The 17,463-nt window shown below is 38.4% G+C and overlaps 1 protein-coding gene across 1 annotated transcript in view; it reads right to left on the bottom strand.

Moving 5' to 3' along the window:
* Positions 1-4,459: 4,459 nt before the first annotated feature.
* The window catches only part of NDFIP2 (Nedd4 family interacting protein 2), a 47,534-nt gene continuing 34,530 nt past the window's right edge, over positions 4,460-17,463 (bottom strand). Inside the window, exons 5-8 of the mRNA XM_061445235.1 lie at positions 15,023-15,147; positions 11,823-11,889; positions 8,184-8,289; positions 4,460-6,321 (exon numbers count right to left, since the gene is read on the bottom strand). Of these exons, the coding sequence (XP_061301219.1) occupies positions 8,186-8,289; positions 11,823-11,889; positions 15,023-15,147 (296 nt within the window). The 3' untranslated portion in view covers positions 4,460-6,321; positions 8,184-8,185. The remainder of the gene's footprint in view (positions 6,322-8,183; positions 8,290-11,822; positions 11,890-15,022; positions 15,148-17,463) is intronic.

A 17,463-nucleotide genomic window follows, 5' to 3' on the forward strand; every position in this document is an offset into this window, starting at 1 on the left:
AATTCCTTGTTTTGCTTAACCATAGTGTTAAGACTATTCTCAAAGTAACAGCTTTTAAGTGGGATGTGGTTCACATTTCAGGTAGAAATAGTAGTATTTCGCTTATCAATTTAATCTGCAGAATTTATTTCCACCAGTCTGTGTATATGGAGAAGTGAACTGATAGGGCTGGCTTCAGAAGATACTTGTTCCAAGAGGCACAGAGGTAGATCTGATGCATCAAAAATTGCTTGGCGTCCTCCAAGATGAAAATTCATATAGAAACTTCCAGTGAAAGTTGCAAGAGATACTGTCAAATTAATTCACTAACTAGAAGTCAGTCAGAGACCAAAGAAGAGCTAAGCAATGGTCCCGCAAGTGCTCATGTTACCAATTACATGATGAATAACACTGGCTTTATTCCAGTAACATTTCTACCAGCAAGACCTGCAGACTTTGCTCAAACACCTGGTCACCACTAATGCAAAAAATACACCTGAGACTTCAGGCTCCAGAAGCAAGCATTCCCCAGCTCCTACAGCAGCAGCCCAGCAACGCTACTGCAATTACATTGAACTACAAGTCTCAATTAATGAACACATCCAAACGAAGTATACCTTATAGTTATTTTATTAATAAACAATTTATAGCAGCAGTCTGTCCATGTGAAACCGGGGATTTGGAAGTCATGGGACTACACCAACCTAGAAAATTAAGAAGGATGGGCATCTGTGCAGCAATGTATAATGATGAATCAATGAACAACTTCTCATATTACACTAAGGATACCCCCACACAGTGTTTCTTTAACCACAAGAAAAATTAAGAGTGAAGACCACAAGAACAGATGTAAAAAACGTGGGGATAACCGTAACCATCCCTCAGGATGAAAGAACCAACGCATTTTAAGATTGTTTAATATATACCTTTCCATTTTACAAACAGAAAAAGAACAACAGCTGGGGAGCCGATACTGTTTGCAATACTTTATGAACAATTATATATCAGAGAAATGTTTCAAGTTGATCATGCAGGCATTTGGGGAGATAAATGAAGATGTACTTAAACCATATTCTGCTGCTGTTTTAATTCCACTTGCATACAAAATACTTATAGCAGGTGTATTTTAAGCATTTTCCAGTTGTCTGAAAGACAAAGATTTAAAAAATTTGGCTTACCTGTAACATAGGGAGGTATGAAAATATAAACCATCATTGCAGAGAAGGAAAAAAAAGCAACTTCATAATTGCCAGGTGGTTTATTTATTAACTGCATACAACATGCAGTAGAGCTGCCCTCTGCCTGTCCTTGTGGGATGCACAGCAAGTGCACAGAGAAAGGAAAAGGGATGTGGAAATGGAAAGAATTTGCCAAGTAAAGACATAGATGGTAAAACTATCCTCAGAATTATCAGAAAAAAAGGTGGAGTCTTGGGACAGTGGAGAACAACATACACAGGACAAACAGTACACTGGGCTCTACTGTTTTGGGGTAGCTTACGCCCAATGCTCTGACTACACCACCCAAGCCTTGGAAGGCAGACACAGGGACTGTGAGAATGAAGACTTTGGGCCAGCTGTAGGACAGGATCTGGCTCAAGATCATCTTAAGAACCTGAATGTTCACAAGTCTGTGGGACATGATGAAATCCATCTGCAGGTCCTCAAGGAGCTGGCAAATGAAGTTGCTAAGCCTATGGCCATCACATTTGAGAAATCATGGCAGTCAGGTGAAGTTCCCGACAAGCAGAAAAAGGGAAATATAACCCCCATTTTCAAGAAGGGGAAAATGGATGACCCAGGGAATTACAGACCAGTCAGTGTCACCTCTGTGCCTGGCAAAATCTTGGAGCAGATTCTCCTGGAAGGCATGCTAAGGCACATGAAAATCAACAAGGTGCTTGGTGACAGCCAGCATGGCTTCACTAAGGGGAAATCCTGCCTGACCAATTTGGTGGCCTTCTATGATGGGGCTACGGAACTGATGGACAGGGGTAGAGCAGTTGATATCATCTACCTGGACTTGTGCAAAGCATTCGACACTGTCCCACACAACATCCTTTTCTCTAAATTGGAGGGACATCAGTTGGATAGGTGGACCACTCGGTGGATAAAGAACTGGCTGGATGGCCGCACACAAAGAGCTGTGGTCAATGGGTCAATGGCTCAATGTCCGGCTGCAGACCAGTAACGAGTGGTGTCCCTCAGAGATCGGTGTTGGGACCGGTCTTGTTTAACATCTTTCTCGCTGACATGGACAGTGGGATTGAGTACGCCCTCAGCAAGTTTGCCGATGACACCAAGCTGTGTGGTTTGGTTGATACGCTGGAGGGAAGGAATGCCATCCAGAGGGACCTTGACACGCTTGTGAGGTGGGCTGATGCCAACCTCATGAGGTTTAACCATGCCAAGTGCAAGGTCCTACACCTGGGTCGGAGCAATCCCAGGCAGAGCTGCAGGTTGGGCAGAGAAGAGATTCAGAGCAGCCCTGTGGAGAAGGACTTGAGGGTGCTGGTCGATGAGGAAATGAACATGAGCCAGCTTCAGTGTGCGCTCGCAGCCCAGAAAGCCAACCATACCCTGGGCTGCATCAAAAGGAGCATGACCAGCAGGTCGAAGGAGGTGATCCTGCCCCTCCACTCTGCTCTCATGAGACTTCACCTGGAGTATTGTGTGCAGTTCTGGTGTCCTCAACATAAAAAGGACATGGAACTGTTGGAACAAGTCCAGAGAAGGGCCACGAGGATGATCAGGGGACTGGAGCACCTCCTGTATGAAGACAGGCTGAGGAAGTTGGGGCTGTTCAGCCTGGAGAAGACAAGGCTGCGTGGAGACCTCATAGCAGCCTTGCAGTATCTGGAGGGGGCCTATAGGGATGCTGGGGAGGGACTCTTCATTAGGGACTGTAGTGACAGGACAAGGGGTAACGGGTTAAAACACGGAAAGTTTAGACTGGATATAAGGAGGAAGTTCTTTGCTGTGAGGGTGGTGAGGCACTGGAATGGGCTGCCCAGGGGAAGTTGTGAATGCTCCACCCCTGGTGATGTTCAAGGCCAGGTTGGACAGAGCCCTAGGTAACATGGTTTAGTGGGAGGTGTCCCTGCCCATGGCAGGGGGGTTGCAACTAGATGATCTACAGGTCCTTTCTAACCCTATTATATGATTCTATGATATGCTAATCACATTTTAGCATGATTATAGGAATATATTTTTCCTTATTGAGATACATTTATTTCCAAACCAGAGATTCACCTTCCCTTCAGAAGTCAAGAAAGTAATACTAATTTCATGAGATGAGCTTTCTGTTGAACAACGCAAGCAGCCACACAGGAGAGACTACGGTGCAGTACTATGGGAAAACATTCTCAGAAAGCGGAAAAGAGATTAAAAGCTTTTTGATGTTATGACAGCATGTTAATAAAACCACTTTTTTCTCACCTGCTGTCATCATTTAAAGGGAGAGAAGCACACCCAGAAAGAGTAGGGTGTTGAAACCAGGTTAAAATGTGTTGCAGGATGAGGGCTGTGTCAGTACTCTAGGTAAGACAGCGAAGTGAGAGCTTGGTCACAACCTCCACTCCATAAGAGGGGTGGAAGTGTGAGCGATGGATCAGTTCTGAAATGCATTAACAGAGTCACAGGCTATTTGAATCATATTCAAGCTGTCCATCTTCCGGTGGTGTCCACATGAATAAAGTAGATGACAAAACTAAAGAAATTATGTACATACCAGTTGCTTGAATAAAATGGCAGTTTCTCTCCCCACCTCCCTTCTCCAACTGTTTTTGCCCCAAACTTCAAAGTCTTATTTGCATTCATACAAAATCTGTTTACAGTCAACTTCATTGCGATACAGGAGTTGCCCATTCCCCCTTCCCCCCCAACTAAGACACAAAGCAACGCTGGCCAGGTGTCTCTAAACCACAGGAAATAGCAAGGAAAATATGCAGCATTTGACACATCTGGAATAGATTGCTGTCTTTGAAAACAGTGTCCCAATTCCCTTCTTCCTGCTGATGAGATTTCAGGCTACCAAACTGCTGCATCAACTACAAAGGATTATATAACATGCATAACTTTTTAACCCTACATATTCTTTCTGTCCAAATAAGGTTTCCCCAGTAGTCCAGAAAAATAACAAAACACAATGAAACCATGAAGCTTTCTGTAAAACAGTGGAGCAAACAATTTCATCAGACGACTGCTACTTAATTTGGGAAAATTGACACAGTTGGGAAATAGCACTGGTTGATATTAGCAAGCATAGAAAATTAATCAATACTGGGTGCTTCACACAGTTGTATCAATTCATTAAGAAGAAATGTCCTTACAGTTGGTTGCATAAAATGAGATGAAAAGTAGAGAGGCTTGGTTAGTACTCATTTGCCAAGTGATTTGTCTAGAATTCCATGTTGACACAAATATTGCAATGTGTATTTTTCAATATGAAATATGAAAATCCCAGAAAATATAAGTCTTAATTAGTAAAACAAAGCAATGTTTTATTATCCACTTCCTTTCTGTATGGACAATGAATGCAAAAGAAAACAGAAATAAACAGATGAGTTTAGAAGGAAATCCCAATCCAATACTGAACATAATGCTAAATTTTATTCTTTCCATAAAAACCTGGGAAGTGGAGATGCCCTTGAAGTTTTAGTCTCCGTCAGTATCTCTGAAAGATCAAGAAAATGAATAATGTGACCAGTTTCTATATGTATATTTTAAACATTCATTATAGATACAAAACTGAATACAGCACTAGCTTAAAACAACATAAACCTCACTGTTCTTAAAGTTAGTAATAAAAAGGCAAAATTCTAAAATAAAAAGAAAAACTGGAGGAAGTATTTGTAATTTTTTCCTCAAAGGTGCAACCAACAGCCAACGTATTTTTGCAACTGAGATTCCAGTTGTGCAAAGGACTGAGAGATGTATTCTCCTACTCAAGGAGAATCCTAAATTTCACAAACTTCAAAGGAAACCACACATGCACGAACAGCAGGCAGTACCCCTTAAAGAGATGATATTTATAAGAAATTAATGGTAAACCTTAAATGAATTTTAAGGAGAGGTGCAACACATTTTCTACTTTCAGAGCTTTAAAAGTAAGATAATTTTTTTTCTACCTTTTTGTAGATTATTTCAAAAATTACCTTACATTTAAATTAGTTTATTCTCAGGAAATGGTGAAGTATTTATTCTAAACAAGCATTGTAAGACAGCTACATGATTTTTCTTTAGAGAAGCCCTCAGTGTGGGCTTTGTATTTATACTAAGCTCAAGACTTCTTAAACAGAACCCGTGTTATACTCTGTCTCAGGAACAAAGGTGCACCTATGGGGATTCAACTGCATGACCAAGGACTAAACATGTAAGGCTGCCCAGCCCTGCTAACACGAACAAAGCAGTGCTAGGTTAGCAGTTGGACTTAATGATCTTAAATGTCTTTCCCAACCTAAACAATTCTATGATTTTAATGGGATCATGCATATGAATAACATACTTCAGGCTCAAGCCCAAACCAGTTAATAACAATGCATGTGAGGAAAGTTAGGATGAGACAAACAACTCAATGCCTTTACCTCCAAAATTACATCTAATAGTAACTATACCCTTAATAGGCCAATTAACAAAAAAAAGTATATAGCTATAAGATTAAACAAAATTTAGAGAATATGCTGTTACAAAATATATTTTGACATATTTCCTAAGAAGCAATTCAAACAGTCATTTATGCAGTTATTTACAGGGGACTCAAAGTGGAGTATTATTTTAAGCAAACCAGTATATTGGTTTGAATTTGATAAAATATTGGCAAATACAAGTTTGTGACAACAAGGAATTTTGGGGTTTAGTAAACTTGAAAAGTGTTCTACACGAGCATTAGATGAATCTAAATTATATAAAAAAACCCTGTCTAAATGGGTTAATCTGAATCATTTAATGCAGTTCATTGTATTCAACGTTCAGATCAATAAGTCAGTGGTACACAGACGCTGTGAAACAAGTTACCACTTAAATCTTTCAGACACAACAAGCACAGATCAACCAAGTTTGACTGTACCTAATCTATAGTAACAGATGGTTTGTTCTTACTTGAGTACTTTTTAATAAGCACATATACAAATGTGCTAAAACAAAAGGCAGCAATTATAAATATTTACTAGAATGACCAGAACTGGTATTTGAGCATAAACAATCCCGTCATTTGTTTTTGAAGCCGTATCTTCCCTAATTTGTCTTCTGGTTTTAGTAGTCTTCTATCCTATTAACTTGCAGGGTTATAGATCATCTGGAAGCTTCACACTGGTATAGGAAAGGAATGTCTGTTCGATGCAGTCTGAAGATAAAGAAAGAGCTGTACTTCAGTTCATTGCAGTGATTCACTACAAGGAGCATTGCTAACTGATGTTAAACCTAGAAGCAGCAAAGCAGCAACCTGTTTCCCCCCCTCATTGTCAGAGTTAAGAAAAAGCAATACCTGGTTTTTTTTTTGTCATTTCAAAAGAGCACCTGAAAATATTTTGTACATGTAGAGGTAATATTTGTTATTCATTAAAAATAACAGTCACTGTAGAGGAAGTTACCTGTCTATGCAAGAACAAGGATATCTAAGTGTGACAGCAATTAATCTGAACTTCTTGTTTCAACACTTAAAGATGCCTCAAAAAAGAGGTATGGACACATATTTGTGGGTCCAGCTCTGTCAACCCTCCACAGACCTTATCAGCCCATACATGTCAGTGATGCTTACAGGTAAAGAAAAAATTCAAAGACATTGAACTCAGACAGTACAACTCATTAACTTCAAATAATGCTGAATTAGATAGTGTTTAGTCCCAAAGCAGAATTGTAACCGCAGGAGAGCAGAGTCACACACCTCATTATCCTATACTCTCATTCTCTTCAAGCTACAATTTTCAAATACCAATTAGTCCTAACAATTGCTTTTTAGATAGTACTTTTAAGTTTTACTGTACTGAAAGCTAACAGATATTTTCCATCTAGTCACTAAAACTTTGGTATTCTAAAGAGGTTACCACATTACAAGGAAAAGGAGGAATACGTAACTACTGTAAATAGGAAATGCTGCCATGTAGCAACCAACCTAAATTGGCAACTAAAAGTCATTTTAAGTCCCAGTTATTTAACTTTAACTTATTGTATGATTTTGACCAAACAGCACATTAGAAAAAAATACTATGTTACAGTTACATTAAGAGACTTCTTCTATTATCAAGAACTATACTGTATAGCATAGATATTTACCATCAGCTGTTTCTAAATATCACTGTCTTATATAAAATGAGATTTTTTTTCTAGCCAAATAGCATCTCAAATTTTTTTCAGGCTTCAATAATGTGTTTCTGGTTACTTCATATCAATCCTGTGAGCAATATTGGAGAAAAGCTATGAAAACCTGCTTTATTACAGCAAACATAGCTTCTCAGTTAAGCCAAAATGCAGTATTTAAGCATTTTAAGTAGAGTGCAGAGTAATGTAAATGCTACAATACTAATTTCCAGCCTTAAATTTATTTTGTCATGCAACTTAAATAAAGCTGAACACAGATGGAGACCCCTGGTTTAAATGACATAATGACATAGTGACGTCCAATACGTCCAGCTACAGGATAAAAAGTATTAAAAAAGAAGAAAAAAATTGAGTGGGTATGTGCCAGACTAATTAGTCAGCTACCTAAAGAATATATGAAGCACACTGCTGCATTCACAGTAATCATACTTGTATACAACTGTCTTAATCCAGTCCTGTAAAAACTCATCTATTGTTTGCATGTTCAGAACCATGTCAATCAGATTTAATATGCAGGCAGATTAGCACTTCCCAACTTGCTGACAAAAGGCTGACTACTAAAGCTAGTGTTTCAAGACAAAGGACAGTATTCTGGCAGGCAGCAGATACTGTTTCTTGCTTAGGAAAAACAAGTTTCCTCTTCAGTTTTGTTACTGAATGTTAGTTCCAGGGAGAACTGGAGGCAATGAGGATGCTCTATTTACTTTAAAATTCCATGACTTTAAGAGACTGCAGATATTTCCAAGTCCATGTAGAATATATACGACATTCATGACAGATGTTCAAAAGCCATGCAACTTCTGTTAGGTGACAGAAGTTTGATTATTTATTAAGTATTTCGTTATTGTTTTCCTGGGAAAGACAATATTACCACTAAAAATTGCTTACCTTTAGTACAAGAAAAAAAATCTTGTTCTGTGAGCAGCTGCCATGCTTTCAGACATATTTCTGACTTTGAGATAATTAACAAAGCCTCGAAAGAACAGGAGGAGTCCTAAAAATGTAGAAAATCCACAAAATGAAGAATATCAATCTAAGTACACACTCTCACAGTATTCTTATTTAAGTCATTAAAAATCTAGACTATACAAAGTAAAGCAAGGTCTCTATGAATCATTTACAAATTCAACAGGCAAGTCTCCTGCTTTTATCTTCTGACATAAGGATATCATCTGCTAAAAAGACTCATGAAAATACTTCAAAAGAATGAGGGGGAAAAAAGAATAGATGTTGCACATTCTTTTCAAGTAGAACTTTTAAAACAAGTTACCAGTGTGTTAGAATACCCAAACCACAAAACATATCTTTAAAATGTTTAAGATAAAGGTTTTGAAAGTCAAAGGAGGGGGAGAGAAAAACAAAACCAAAACAGACAGTACAGATTGCTGTAGCAACAAGCCAGTAACAAATTAGGCTAGATTATGGCTTGAGATTTAACTGGTGAGGAAAATGCACCTGTTCAAGAAGAGGAAGAACAACAGTCAATTCAAAGAAAATTAGTAAACACTTTATGATTACATTTTTTTGTCAACTCCACATTTCAAATTATTTTTAAATATTTAAAACTTAATTTGAAAGAATATTTCCATTCTGATGAGAGGAACAATAGATACAGAATAGTCACACAGAAGTTACAGCTGCAACAATGGGACTCACTAACATGATGCTGTCAGCATCATTTTACCAATTCAGAGATTCACTGGACACGTGAACAAACCTAGAAAAACACATTGTTGCATAGCAGATGCAGCTCTCTGGTCCATTTTCCGCGACTAAGTAAACTTCAGAACAATCCATTCATCAGCTGGATCAGGAAGAATTCAACAGAGATAAAACAATCCTCCCAAAGAGTGGGAGGCTGAGATATGAATTCCTCATCCAGTGGAGAGAAACATGAGCATATAGAGCAATTCTCCTCCTTTAATGAACACATATATGATTATATGGATACATACACCTATGTATTAATATTCCAATGTTCAAATGAAAAGCTAAACTTAACAAATTTAGCAAAAGATTTCATCCTTTTCTCTTGCATCTTAATAAGCAATCTCTTTGGTTACACTGATATTTTCTTACCTGATGCACGTTTTGTTCCTGCTGCTCAGTGGCTGAGACACTGACTTTTTCCTATAATCATTTCATCCCTAAATGATTTTTGTGATTTTTTTTTTAACCTTTTGGGTTGTTTTTTTTTTAAACCAAAGCCTCATTAAAACAGACATGCAAATGAAAACAAACAAACAACCCTCCCCAAACCAAAACAAACTAATAAACCCCAACAAACACAAAACAGTGTGCTAATCAGTGGAACTTTGATCTAAGCAAAACAAATTTCTGTGATTAAAGTGAATTCTGTCTGGAGAAGAAGGCAGCAAGATCTGCATCAAAAGTCTGTTACAAAAGCTGCTACCCCAATGCTACCGGAGATAGTCCCATGTCCAACTGAAAAGCAGCTGAAACAGCATAAGGTGGGTAGGCAGCTCTTAACAGTACTTGAAAGCATATTTTCTGCATTACACACATTGGAAAACCAGTCCAAGTTCAACCCATATTTTATATTTCTGTAGTTGGGAGAAAAAAAAAAAACAAAACACAAAACCAACAACAACACAAAAACACCACCCCATTTTCCATTGTGCTCCTCAAAAGAAACACTGGCTAACGTTTAAATTTTAAAGTTAGAATTGTCTCTCTCCAATTTATTAACTGTACATGACAGCTCCTTGGAAGCAGACCACTTCACTTTGCCATGAAGTACAAGCAGATTTTTCCAGATGCTGACGGAAGAGAGGAGAAGATGGCAATAGGTGGGCTCAAGTATGTCAAAGGACTACGAAAAGGAAAGAATCCAACTCAATTAATTCACCTCTAAAAAGACACAGGACATGCTACTTTCTAATGGGAAAGTTACCCGAAACAACGAAATACAGATCTGGCTGGCAGTGCTCCCATGACTTGACAATACTCCTCCATGTTCTGCTAAGTAGCTCTGTTGGGTTAAATCCTTCTATGGTGTTCTAGCAATCTCGTTATATCCATTTTATCAGTTTAAAAACACTGCTGGCTTTATTTTCCACGCAAAACATTTGGAAGAGAAGCGAACTTTGACTGTTGGATGCATACTGCATGCCTCACAATGCCTTTTATTCCATGATATATTACAAATTTGTGAGTTAAACTAAACTAAATTAAAAAATCTTCAGTTAAGACTGAAAAGAAGGCTTTCCCAAATCTAAGAGAGCTACCTTCTGAAAAAGTGATGCAAAAGACAGTAGAAAGAGGAATTACAAATGGACAGGTTTTGCCACAGACACAGTGGAGGAAAATGTTAGGGGAAGAACACACTATTTTCATCCAAGTGAAAAAAGTGTCAAATCTCAATCTCAGGCATCAGAAGGTTTGTACCTGAAGAGTTATTTCACCTCTGACTTAAATACAATCACCTCAGAGTATGAAAGCATTCAAGGGACTGATGCTGTAATGTGTCAAACTGTGCTCAACAGTACAGCAAGCTGAGTATCACGAAGTCTGATGAATGCCCCTGAACTTTACTAAAGGGCAGACAGAGAAAGTTTTAAACATAGTTTAAGATTTCAGGCATTTCTTGTGAGATAAATAGTGAGTCACAAACATTATGTCAGGCTTTTTTCTTAGTTTGTTTTTTAAATTTACTCAACATTTTATTCTAACATTTGCTGCTAGCCACGAGTCAACTGACTCAAAGGAAAGAGTGCCACCTACTGAACTATGCTTCAGAGCTAGAAAATAAAATGGATAGTAGCATTCACTTCTGTGAAACAAATTTACTCCAGATTCCATATTCAAATTATAAAATCCACAGTAAAAAAAAAAGGTACAGTGGCTGGGGTTTGGTATATCCTAAGTAAAAACAGACAGAAGAGCAGATTTTGAGGTATATAAGAACATGGGCAGACAGACCTCTTAGAAGAAAGCTGACATGACAGGAGCACTGTGATCAGGAAGCATGAAGCCATTCTCTTGTCTGGCTGAGAAACTACTGACACAGTATGCATTTCAAAGGACTAGAAAAGGACATTTTGTGACTTAGGTACAAGTCAGCAGACTGCCTTCGTAGGATCAGTCACGTTTCTTAATATTGAATACTTGCCATTCAGGTTTATACATGCAAGTATTAGAGAACACTCACTTTTTAATATGTTCTCTACATGAAGCTGAAGTTTCATTATACAGTTCTGCAACCCCAGAGCAGTAGAAGAAGCTTAAAAAGCACAAACTACAAGTCTCAGTTATGCTCATAATTACATATGAACAAAAAAATTTTTGAGCTGTAGGTTATTTGAATACTCCGCAGTTCACACAATAACACCACTATGGTAACCAATAACCTCGTGAATACTATGGAAATAAAAGTAACACACAAAACTATCAGCAGCTTCAGAAAAGCACACAGCTAAACATGATACAGAACTCTTACTTACAATGACATGATTCATCTTTAAATACCTCTACATCAAAAAACAAATGTTTTCAACCACCACTTACCAAGTACAAGAAATATCCACCAGAGCCAGTACTGCCCATTGAAATATCCAGTAAAATAATCTGAAAACTGAAATTCATACACAAAGCTTAGCTGCAGTATGAGATATGATTAAGACATATTTAATGCATTATGCAAATACAGGAAGCACAGAGGAAAAAGCAAATTTAAATACAAGTAATATATTCAACTAAAATGCAAAACGGGTATTTCTGCAGCAATTTAACATACAAGTAACGCTTCCAGTGTCAGCTGGTCTGTGGCAGTCATTTTAAAACTTCTAAAAAAAGTATGCGTATGTGTATATACATGTATTAAAAACTTTGTATTACTGGCGAGTAATCTGACATTTTCTACTATAATGAATCACCACTTGTTGTTTTCCTTTTTTCCCCCCAGTGCCTGCATCCCAAACACATTACAGCAGCCTGCTGCTTTAGATATTAACACGAAAAGCCACATTAGTTTAATCTTATCAGACAGGGATGTTCTGCTGACCCCTCAAAAGAAGAGCTTTTGACCTTCTGTATACCCCCTACTGTTAATAGCTGCCAAGAATACCAGCCCCATAAAGACCCCCAACTCATTAAAGTCTTTTCATTTTCAAACCAGCATTCAGTTCCCAGCAGTGAGCTGAACGCAACTAAATGAACCTTGAAGTGGCATTTCAACTGTTCCTGCTAGTGACCATGGTAGACAGTTTTGTCCTCCCTGTGATGTGGGAGGCAGCTGGAGGGCAGGGTGTGATGGCATTGGAGACAGGTATCTGTGCCTTTACCAGACTCCAGACTGCATGCTTCACTGATAAAAAGGCTAATCAAATGTCTCCAAAACTCACATAAGAAGTAGAAATGGGGAGATGTGTGAAAACTTGCCAAAAGGAATAACATAACTATTTAATAGCTTTGCACACTTTTCATATGCTTCCTGTCCTGCTATCACTCAGTATATTTACTGCATCCTGCCACAGTGCTTCCCGCTTGCCATTTCTAGGACATTACAGTAGTATCAACCAAGAAATCAAGTAATCAAGGCATGTAATTCAGTTTAAATAAAAGAGAGAGAAAAGAAAAAAAAAAAGAGAAGGAGAGAGAGAAGAGACTGGGCCACACATGCAACCAGATAAAAATCCAAGACATTTAGAGAACTCTAGGTATAGCTTGATTTTATTTCAAGTAACTGTGCACCAAGATCCACATGTTTTTGCCAGATCATGTGAATTCTTTAGAGGTTTAATCTTGCGGTGTTTTCATTTATATGAGCAATCCAAGAAAAAAAAGTAGCAAGAAACAGAATTCCCAAGTTGAACTGAAAAATTGGTACTTGCATTATCCCTATATAAATACTGGCACTTCTATATTTAGCAGAGTAAGCATTTTAATTTTGACTCTTCATTACAGTATTAAATGAATACTCAATTCCCAGGAAGTTGACAACATTATTAATCCCATCTGGCTTGATAGCCAGTATTTTTAATTCTCTAAACATATATCTGTTCTGGGTTCAGCAGTAGCAGTCATTTTTCTCCTTCTCGGTAGCTGGTGCAGTGCTGTGTTTTGACATTCAGCTCGGGAACAGAGCTGATAACAATGATGTTTTGGTTTGGCCAAGGACTTTGTGAGCCTCATGCTCTGCCAGGGAGGAGGGGAAGCCGGGAGGAAGCAGAAACAGGACACCTGACCTAAGCTAGCCAAAGAGGTATTCCATACCACAGCACATCATGCCCAGGAGGTAACTGAGAGTTACCTGGAAGGACAGGGGCTTCCAGGTGGGACTCGTTTCTTGGCCAGTGGTATTGTTTCTCTGCCCTTGTTATTTTCTCTTATTATGGTTATCGTTGGTGGTAGCGGTGGCAATTTGTGTTGTACATTGGTTGCTGGACTGTTCTTGTCTCAACCCGTGGGAGTTGCACTCGTTCAATCCTCCTCCCCATCCCTCAGGGGAGCGGGGAAGGGGAGAGCCCCGGGGCGGAGGGTGGAGGGTGTGCCCTCGATTGCTCTCAGCCCAGGACCACTCACTGGGAGTGAGTGAACAAGCTGTCTGGCTAGGGTTTAAACTACAACAATATCTCAATATGCTTTTTTTTTTTTAAAGTTGTAATTTTATTTAACTGGAAAGAAGATTTACTAAAACCAGCAATCCAACACTGGCACATGCGCATTACTCCTACACTTCCTTTAGGCAGAAGCAGCCACAGCTGCAAAACCTCCCTGAGGGCAAAATTGTGCTTTTGCTCTCTCCCCAGCTCTACACCCCACCCCAAAGTAAAAACTGGCACAGAGAGCATATATGAACTCAGGCTGCTTAAACACTATAACGTTTTGTACTACTGATCCTGAGTGAGAAAGGGTAGCACAAGCCTTTGGAGGAGCTTGAAACAAAGGAACAGAACGATTTTGTGCACACACGTGTGCTTGTGTATCACCATAAAAACAAAATTGTTGTTACACACCTTTATGAGCTTTCTGCTAGTGTCTCTAGAAAGAGAGACAACACAGGAATGTCATAAATCTTCACTGTAACAACTAAGTGATCCAAGATTTCTTTCTTCATCAAACAGGAAGAGTTTTTAAATTATGTGACTCACAGACATATAGACTTGAAGTTCAGAAAGAATCATTGTGATTCATCTAGCATTCACATAATCATGCTAAGTAACTTCCATCTGGCTAACCTACCTTTCTGAAAAGCATCTAGTCTTTCAGTGAAAATATCAGAAACTCAGCATCTTGGATGGTAAAAATGTAACAAAGTTAATATTCAATTTTGACTTGATTCTGTATGCATCTTACAAGGAATAAAAGAATCAGATACAAGGAAGACATTTTTTTTCTGAACCACTCCCTCCCCCAGATAAGTCATTTATAAATCTTTCATACAGAACACCAAAATAACAGTGACATTTTAGGTACTTGCTCCACTTCTTCTGTAGGCCTTAAGTAGTTATGCAAAGAATGAGTCATTCTGCATTTTATTTTAGTGGAAACATGAATTTAAAATGCAGATAAAAATAGATTAACTTCATCTTTAGTAAGCATATATGAATATAAAAAAGTAAATTTTCTGCTAAAGTAGAATTTGGCAAAATTCTAGGCACTCTGTTAAGCACTGGAATATACTGGAATTATTATATATCCCTGAATAAACTGTTATGGTTTTGTTCTACAAACAGAGTCTGTACAGCGTGAATCATGAAACTTACCCGAACAATGAGAATCCATTTGATCAGGGAGAGACCAAATCCACAGATTGCACCATACCTTCCAGCTATGGTATTTGTTATACAGAAGGATAAACAAAATCCAATCCAGTTGAAAATAAACGCCACTATAAAATAAAAGAAAAACAGTAGCTTCTGTTAACCTGTATAGCTAAGCAAACAGACTTAACATTAATTTTACTTTTAAACTAATAAGGACATGCTTACACAGTCAGTAATTCCCTTCCGGTAATTCAGGCTTGGAGAGACTGACTTTGAACCCAGACATCCCCCATGGTATAGTCACTTAATAACAAAGTAAATGGTAAACAGGCTGGAACCTACTACTTTAAACAAGAGAAAATTCCAACATAAAAGGAAATATTACACTGCTACAAAAATCTAACCAGTTGACAGTAGACATGAAGGGTAAATGCAAACAAAGGACTGTAACATAAAAGACTTGGATTAAAACAAAGAAAAAAAAACCTTGCTACATTTTTATAACCAAAAATATAGTTATATGCACACATACGTGCATGTATCAAGGCTGCATATTCAGCTTTATCCAGTTTGGATCGAACAGAATAAAAGTATCCGCTCTTGCTCTGTAAACATAGTACAGAAATTACGGTAAGTTGAGAAGCTGATGGTTCATTGGTTACTGTCTTCTCTTTTAGATCTATATTTAAGCATAAGACATAAGAAGCCCTGGAAATTTTACACAGAAGCTTAAGAAATCAAGAAACAAAAAAGGACATTTAGCAGGACTACCACCGTTCCTTCAATTAACACTTTTATACTCCCAGTAGTTTTACAAGTTAAAGTTTCATATGTACTTGCCAGTCAACAAGATCATGTGTATTGACTTCAGTCTGCGTGCACTAGGTCAAAGTACGGGAATTCCCAACTCTAGTGATATCCCAGCTTTGGAAGTAGGTGAGGGCAACTAGAAACAAACACACACACACACCCCACACACAGAGACACACACCCTGCTCCAAACAAAAGCACTGGGAGAAGACAACAATTCAAGAGCTCTGGAAAGAGCAAGATAGTGGAAAACTGAAAACATTAGGGAAGCCCACAGTAAACACAAAAAACACTGCCAAGGCAAGGAGGAATGGAAGGGTGGCAGAGGAAAAAAACCCTGCACACACATCCTGAATGTTTTCAAGCCCCCAAATCAGGGAAAAAACAAAACCCACATCAAATTCAGGCATTAAATCACCATATAAAAAAATAGTTTGTCTTTTCACTAAAAGTTTGAACACTTACAGCAAAACATTAGGAACAGAAAACTGATCAAGAGGTTTCTTAAGTAAAAGTAAATTTCGGAGGATTATCTATAAACCACCTCTTTTTCTTAATTTAAAACCTTGTTATAATTCCTTCAGCAATCCACATGAAGATGTAATCACAGTATCACAGTATCACAGTATGTTAGAGATTGGAAGGGACCTCGAAAGATCATCTAGTCCAATCCCCCTGCCGGAGCAGGAACACCTAGATAATGTTACACAGGAATGCGTCCAGGCGGGTTTTGAATGTCTCCAGGGAAGGAGACTCCACAACCTCCCTGGGCAGCCTGTTCCAGTGTTCCGTCACCCTCACTGAGAAGAAGTTTCTTCTCAAGTTTAAGTGGAACCTCTTGTGTTCCAGTTTGTACCCATTACCCCTTGTCCTATCATTGTTTGCCACTGAGTAGAGCCTGGCTCCGTCCTCGTGACACTCCCTCTTTATATATTTATAGACACTTATAAGGTCACCCCTCAGTCTCCTCTTCTCCAAACTATAGAGACCCAGCTCCCTCAGTCTTTCCTCATAAGGGAGATGTTCCACTCCCTTAATCATCTTTGTTGCCCTGCGCTGGACTCTCTCCAGCAGCTCCCTGTCCTTCTTGAACTGAGGGGCCCAGAACTGGACACAATACTCCAGATGGGGTCTCACCAGGGCAGAGTAGAGGGGAAGGAGGACCTCACTATCTCAAGCAAGCTCTCAAAATCCACCATCCTTTTAAGAGTAGTATTTCAGAAGCCATTCTTTATTTCATATCTGTTCTTGTCTCAGCATAACAGCTACCGCTCTCCCCCTTTCTCCCCACTATGCCAAGCTATGAAGAGTGACTTTATGACTCCAGTAACAGGCATGCTAAAAAATACAGAAAACAGACATGTTTCTAATGGACTACACAAACTAATGGAATTGCCAGAATACTTAAAAATAGTTATATATATATGAAAAAAAATTATATAATATATATTTTTATATATAATATAAAAATAGATTTCCCCATCATAACTATAGGAGGGGAAATCAAAGTTGAACACAATTGCAGTTTTACCCTTCCTCTAAAGGAATATTCAAAATAGAATCTACAGTCACTGCAGAAGTATTAGATGGACGTTTAACACTGAATTATTTGCCCAACTCTTGAAAGAAAA

The sequence above is a fragment of the Pezoporus flaviventris genome, unplaced genomic scaffold, assembly GCF_033815535.1.
Source record: "Pezoporus flaviventris isolate CSIRO_AGI_PZ_B2104156 unplaced genomic scaffold, CSIRO_AGI_Pfla_v1 ptg000003l, whole genome shotgun sequence".
NCBI lineage: Eukaryota > Metazoa > Chordata > Aves > Psittaciformes > Psittacidae > Pezoporus > Pezoporus flaviventris.